General features: G+C 41.1%; 1 protein-coding gene across 1 annotated transcript in view; it reads left to right on the top strand.

Annotated features, from left to right (window-relative positions):
- Positions 1 to 1,382: 1,382 nt before the first annotated feature.
- Positions 1,383 to 7,440, top strand: part of tox (thymocyte selection-associated high mobility group box) — a 209,478-nt gene continuing 203,420 nt past the window's right edge. Inside the window, exon 1 of the mRNA XM_034182971.1 lies at positions 1,383 to 1,867. Coding sequence (XP_034038862.1) covers positions 1,763 to 1,867 — 105 coding nt within the window. The 5' untranslated portion in view covers positions 1,383 to 1,762. The remainder of the gene's footprint in view (positions 1,868 to 7,440) is intronic.

Here is a 7,440-nt window from a genome sequence, read left to right as displayed (position 1 = left end):
CCGTACAACCGGCCTCTCGAAATGAACTATCTGCCACAGACAGGCGAAACCATGGGAGAAACGTGTGTGTCACCCTGACCTACTGCAGCTGCTGGGATCTGCATGCTGGTTCATGCACAGAGAAGTGTGCCACACCAAAAATCCTGGAAGACTACATTAGACAGCTACAGTGGTTTGGTGAAGAAAAATCCATACAGAAATGTACTAAAATCAGAGAAGTACACAATTACTTTGATTTTTCCCCCCACAGTGGATACATTGAAAAGCTCAAATAACACTGTCAGACCTACATAGAACTCCACAGAAATAATTTTGTGTAAATTTAGAAGCAAACGAAAAGAAAGGTGATGGTTGAGCGAGTTATAGAGTGAGAGGGATCAGTGAAGCAGAAAGCATTTCTGCAGAGAAACATATTTAATCAGAGACATAAACTGTTATATTCAATTGTTTAACAGCAGTTATGTCCAAAAGCTCAAATACCACAGTCACAAGTCCACACAACCCTGCAGAAAGGATTTTGTATGAATGCAGCCAAAACAGACACTTGTTCTTTCTCTCTCTGTCGACCTTAACATGTGTGTTGTTTGGATGTTACAAATTACTTGAACTGAACTTGTTTGTCACTTTTTGTCATTTCCTACATCTAGGTCTGATCACCACTGAGGTCACTGAACCCAATAAAGCATGCATTGTATATCTGTGCTATAGTTCCTTGGTTTTATTGCAGTTTAAAGCAATACAGTTTATCTGAAATTATGATCTACTGTAACATGTTCTTATATGAGAAGGCTAATTTTACAAATGAAAAATTAAATCATGGCTATGTTTGTTCAAATACTTTTGGGCCTTAAACATGGTGAACCACATCGAAAAAGTGCTATTCCTACACTGTTTATCAAATTTCAAGAGACATGTATCAAATTAAAGAGCACAGTTTGAATTTGTAGACTCAAGTATATTGTACTTTTACATTGCAGGGTAATGATAAAACGGTCAAATCGCGTATTTCACACCGTAAACGAACAAAATGAAAAGTACACACACACACGGCAGTTGACCCTCTATCCCTCTAGATGGCGCACTGCCTGCTGTTCCGCTTCTCGTCAGTGTCACCTGTGTCAAGCTAGATACAAAGATCATACCATGCCGACAACTGTCAAATTAAAATTACATGGTAACGCAACTAAAATGTTGTTTTAGAACTTCTTTTGCTTTGTTGTTAAACGTAATGGCACGTTAAATAAAAAAATGTGAGTAACTGAACCGTTTGGTTTTAGATGCGAGTTATTTCCAAATTTTACTTGGACTGTGTTCCTGTGTGCGCTGTGCCTTCCTCTAGCTTGACAGAGCTCTTTGTATGGTCCGTGATGTACCGGAACGGCGCAAGCACATCGCGCCAGCAGCAGCGGAAGGGAGTAGGTTTTTACTCGGGGCCACATCGTTTTTAATGCCGGTCTGTCCGGCTACATACACACGAAACGAGGGGACTCGACGGCGCTAAAAGGAGCTGCGCCGTTTTTAAAACTCCCTCAGAGCACTTCACGACAGGTATCGAAGACGCGCGTGCAGCGGGAACTTTGCTCCTCAAGTCGCGCGATTCCACAGATAAAGTTCACCGAGTCTGTTGGCCTCGTTTTATCCTGCACTTGCTTCTCAACACAAACTTTGAAATAACGTCAGCTTCCTTAAAAAAAAAAAAAAAAATCCTGGTGGGTCCTGACGGCAAGAATACGAGAGGAGGACAGCAGTGGATGTGTTAACAATGGATGTAAGAGTTTACCCGCCTCCCCCTCAACTTCTGGCCGCCTCAGATCACACCAAGCTCGGCCAGTTCTCCTGCCCTGACCCGGCCTTTGGAACCGACAAGGTAAGAAGCGACAACCAGCAAACTGCGTGTCTCCCCATGGTGTTCAACTGTATTTTTTGCTTTACATAACCGATTTCCACTCTCACTGTATGTATTAATCATTCCCACCCCGTTAATTAAGAGGTAATTAATTGCTTAATTAGACTTGCTCATCATCGTACTACTTAAGACGTGTTCTTGCGACATAACTCGTGTTTTTTTTAGAAGCCCACTGAGGTTGGTGTTTTGTCATGTAATATTATCTCTAATTAAAACTTTTCCACGGATACATTAGCGGCAATTAAGTAAGTAATACGTAATTGTAAGCACAAGCAGGCGCCTCACTAAAGGGTTAGAAAAATCAGGTTATTCGTCATTATTTTTTAATATGCCAAGATATTCATATTTAGTCTTTTCTGTAATTCACATCAATCCTCCCTGTTCTGTTTGTGATACTTTGCTTAAATTCAGTCGAGGTTCGTTCTTTCAGGTCCCCAAACCAGGTCCATAAGTATATGGACATTGACGCATTTTGCCACTGCAACAATTGAGTTGAAATGAATCAGACAATATGCACTTGTAATGTAGAATTTTATTCAAGGATTTTAACAAATAACATCACATTAAGTAGTTTAGAAATTACAGCGGTTGTTTTACGCTGTCCCTCCTTTTTCAGAGACTGAAAGTAATGGGACAAACTAATTATTATAAGGATTATTTTTCAAATTAAAAAAGTCGTCATTTTTACAGTCAGTTTTTCCTAGACAAGTCAGGGGCTGGAAACATGAATATATCCAAGTCACTGAATATGCCTTGGAATTCATTTACATCAATTATTAAGAGATATAAACAGCACAAGTGCAGTCCCAGTGGGTAAATCCACTGTAATCTGTATGAAATTCTCCAAAATAAAAATACTTAAAAAATATATATTAGAAAATCTATTAAATTAATGAAGAATGTAAAAATTCCCAAATATCAATAGCTAAGTATATTTGTAATCATAGTATTTATGAAATATGAGTTCATTTATTTTCTATACCGGCTTAGTCCAGTCAGTCATAGGGTGCAAGGTGGGGTACACCCTGTGGAGGACGCCAGTCTGTTGCAGGGCCACAAGCAGATGAACAAACACATTCACTCACCTACAGTCATAGAGTACCCGATTCACCTAACCTGGATCTCGTTGGAAGTGGGAGGAAGCTGGAGCACCCAGAGGGAACCCAATGGAACACAGGAACAACATGCAAACTCCACACAGAAATAACAAGGTGGGATGCGATCCCGCAACCTTCTTGCTGTGAGGCAGTAGTGCTAACTACTAAGCCACCATGATGCCTGAAATAATAAATTTATAAATAAACATACCTTATAATATTCATAGCTAGGGATGCACCGATCCACAATTTTTCACTTCAGATCCAATCCCGATACCTGAATTTGGATATCTGCCAATACCGATACTTTTCCGATTTGATACCAGAGCTCTGTTTGCTTTAGTATTATTATCATTATTGTTGATTTTGTATGAGGATTTTCTTAAAAAAGGAGAGCTGAAAGTTCAGCTACAATTTGCCAGAAGGTGCATTTAAGATGAAAGCCTAGATTTGATGTTTTGGTGAAAGAATTAAGTACTTTTATTTTTTATAGACTTTTATAGCCTTATTTTTATAGACTTAAAGAGAAAAGACAGCACTTTCTGTCTGTCTGTCTCTCCTCAATTTTCAATTTCAGTGGAGCTTTATTGATATGGGAGACATATGTTTACATCGTCAAAGCAAGTGTTAAAGACTAGTAAAAATTAAAAATTAAGTCCTCTGTCTCTCTCTATCTGTCTGTCTCTGTCTCTGCCTGTCTCTGTCGCTGTCCGTCTCTCTCTGCCTGTCTGTCTCTCTTTTTCTTTCTCTCTCGCTGTTGTCGCGCTGCGCAAACTTCGAACCGTTTGGAAATACAAAGCCTTTCACCTGTAAAGTAAATGTATCAGACTTTTTTCCACTTTTATCGGACAGAAAGTCTGTTCGCTGTCATAGCGTTTGACAGCCTCGGGACAGTGAAGAGGCTAACTTTTTAGCACACATTTTCAGCAACAGTTCAGGTAATTTTTTGAAAAATCTGTGCTTGATGAACAGACAGTTTGAACCCAAGAGCTGGGCAGAAATTTGCCACTAACCACAGCTAGAACACTGCAGAAGAGAACTCTTTCAAACAGCTCGGCTTCAAAAACCTCCCCTCCTCCTCACGCTCAGCAGTAAACAAGCAAGAGAGCAAACAACAGCAGTTGAGAAGATTCACAGTGGCTCTTCTCCGGTATCGGAAAATGTCGTGGGTTGGATCAGTATTTTCCGATACGTGAATTACGTCGGTATTGGAACCCGATACTGATCCGCGATCGGATTGGTCCGAACCCAATTCACAGCCAATAAACTTGGCTATAATCCGTTGAATTCTTTTTCTTTCCTTACAGCAATAATTGTGAAAGTACTGAGAAAAATGTTCCAATAAATTTCTTCTAAATTACATATATTTAATCTAGTTGCATTTCATAATTGTTAAACACACTCAGTGTGTTACCCGCGATCCGATCCTGGATAAGCGGTTGAAGATGAGTGAGTGACTCAGTGTGTTGAAGCACTGTTTCCTTATTTTAGTAAAGTTACAGTCTTTATATAATATGTTCTGTAAATGGTTTGGTGCTAGCTTGGTGATGTCAAGGGGCTGACATCGCATCAAACGTTAGCTTGAGCTGAGTGCCTCTGTTGGTTGGGAGCAATGGGATTTATAAAGTTTCTAAAAAAAATACATATAATTGTGGAGGCTGAGGACCTGAGCAAGGAGAGAGAGAGAGCCTTAAAGCAGGGGTGGCCAAGTTCAGTCCTCGAGAGCCACATTCCTGACATTGTTAGTTGTCTCCCTGCTCCAACACACCTGAATCCAATGAAAGGCTCATTAAAGGTCTGCTAACGAGTCTTTCATTGGATTCAGGTGTGTTGAAGCAGGGAGACAACTAAGAGTGTCAGGAATGTGGCTCTCGAGGACCGAACTTGGCCACCCCTGCCTTAAAGTAATGATTCATAATGGATTTAATCATTCATGTGTCTGGAAAACTCACTAACGGCACATAACACAATGCTAACGGACTAATGTTGGCATGAAAATTCACTGTTGTCATATAACTCGTTGCTAATGGGCTAATATCAACATGAGTGGAGTGGCTTAATTATGAGCTTTAAAAAAAAAAGTGCTTTAAAAAAACATACACTCAACAAAAATATAAATGCAACACTTTTGGTTTTGTTCCCATTTTGTATGAGATGAACTCAAAGATCTAAAACTTTTTCCACATACACAATATCACCATTTCCCTCAAATATTGTTCACAAACCAGTCTAAATCTGTGATAGTGAGCACTTCTCCTTTGCTGAGATAATCCATCCCACCTCTGTGCCATACCAAGATGCTGATTAGACACCATGATTAGTGCACAGGTGTGCCTTAGACTGTCCACAATAAAAGGCCACTCTGAAAGGTGCAGTTTTGTTTTATTGGGGGGGATACCAGTCAGTATCTGGTGTGACCACCATTTGCCTCATGCAGTGCAACACATCTCCTTCGCGTAGAGTTGATCAGGTTGTCAATTGTGGCCTGTGGAATGTTGGTCCACTCCTCTTCAATGGCTGTGCGAAGTTGCTGGATATTGGCAGGAACTGGTACATGCTGTCGTATACGCCGGTCCAGAGCATCCCAAACATGCTCAATGGATGACATGTCCGGTGAGTATGCCGGCCATGCAAGAACTGGGACATTTTCGGCTTCCAAGAATTGTGTACAGATCCTTGCAACATGGGGCCGTGCATTGTCCTGCTGCAACATGAGGTGATGTTCTTGGATGTATGGCACAACAATGGGCCTCAGGATCTCGTCACGGTATCTCTGTGCATTCAAAATGCCATCAATAAAATGCACCTGTGTTCTTCGTCCATAACAGACGCCTGCCCATACCATAACCCCACCGCCACCATGGGCCACTCGATCCACAACACTGACATCAGAAAACCGCTCACCCACACGATGCCACACACGCTGTCTGCCATCTGCCCTGGACAGTGTGAACCGGGATTCATCCGTGAAGAGAACACCTCTCCAACGTGCCAAACGCCAGCGAATGTGAGCATTTGCCCACTCAAGTCGGTTATGACGATGAACTGGAGTCAGGTCGAGACCCCGATGTGGACGACGAGCATGCAGATGAGCTTCCCTGAGATGGTTTCTGACATTTTTTGCAGAAATTCTTTGGTTATGCAAACCGATTGTTTCAGCAGCTGTCCGAGTGGCTGGTCTCAGACGATCTTGGAGGTGAACATGCTGGTGTGGTTACACGTGGTCTGCCGTTGTGAGGCTGGTTGGATGTACTGCCAAATTCTCTGAAACGCCTTTGGAGACGGCTTATGGTAGAGAAATGAACATTCAATACACGAGCAACAGCTCTGGTTGACATTCCTGCTGTCAGCATGCCAATTGCACGCTCCCTCAAATCTTGCGACATCTGTGGCATTGTGCTGTGTGATAAAACTGCACCTTTCAGAGTGGCCTTTTATTGTGGGCAGTCTAAGGCACACCTGTGCACTAATCATGGTGTCTAATCAGCATCTTGATATGGCACACCTGTGAGGTGAGATGGATTATCTCAGCAAAGGAAAAGTGCTCACTATCACAGATTTAGACTGGTTTGTGAATAATATTTGAGGGAAATGGTGATATTGTGTATGTGGAAAAAGTTTTAGATCTTTGAGTTCATCTCATACAAAATAGGAGCAAAACCAAAAGTGTTGAGTTTATATTTTTGTTGAGTGTACTTTAGGGTCATAATATTTTGGCTGGAAAAATCTTACTGCACATCTTCAGGTAATTTTACATGTTGCCTCTCTGTTGAAGAAAATCTTTCGGTGTCCTATTCCACCATGAAGCTGTACAATTTGAGATGCAACAGCCAAAGGTTTTACTTACAGCCAGATAGGTCTATAACTCTGACAGAATTATGAAGTGTAGAAACTGCTTTACTTTAGGCAAAATGTCGGCCTTAAAGGGCTAGTTGTAGACTGTTGTGACGTGTCACAGGCGTCCATGTCTGGGCCCCTCCATGCTCTGAGACACTTCCCTGAGGTAGTCTGTGACACACCCATACAGTCTGTGGGAGAAAGAAAGAGAAATGCATCAAAGGGAGATCGGGTGTGTTCAACAGCAACTTCTCTCCATTTAAAGTGACAGACACCAAAATACAGAATTTGTTGATGCATCATCGGTGCCCTAATATGTAATAATATTTGTTTTTAAAACTTCTGGTTGCTTGTGTTATTAACTTGTTCAAAAGGTGTCTAATGTGACCACTATTACATTAATTGGAGTCTTTGGAAAGGAACTTTGTTGTCTAAAACAGCCAATGTCAAAAGTGAGGGGATTTTATCCATTACCCACAGTATTATTCTTTCTATTACTGCAGTGGAGTGTTTTTGTCAAAGTGTCTGAATACACACAGATAAAGCAAGACACTGCTTATTTGACAGTGATGAATTGCTTAATTATTTAATTAGGTTCAG

The sequence above is a fragment of the Thalassophryne amazonica genome, chromosome 12, assembly GCF_902500255.1.
Source record: "Thalassophryne amazonica chromosome 12, fThaAma1.1, whole genome shotgun sequence".
NCBI lineage: Eukaryota > Metazoa > Chordata > Actinopteri > Batrachoidiformes > Batrachoididae > Thalassophryne > Thalassophryne amazonica.
Note: the sequence above shows the minus strand (reverse complement) of the source record. Positions and strands in the feature narration are given on the sequence as shown.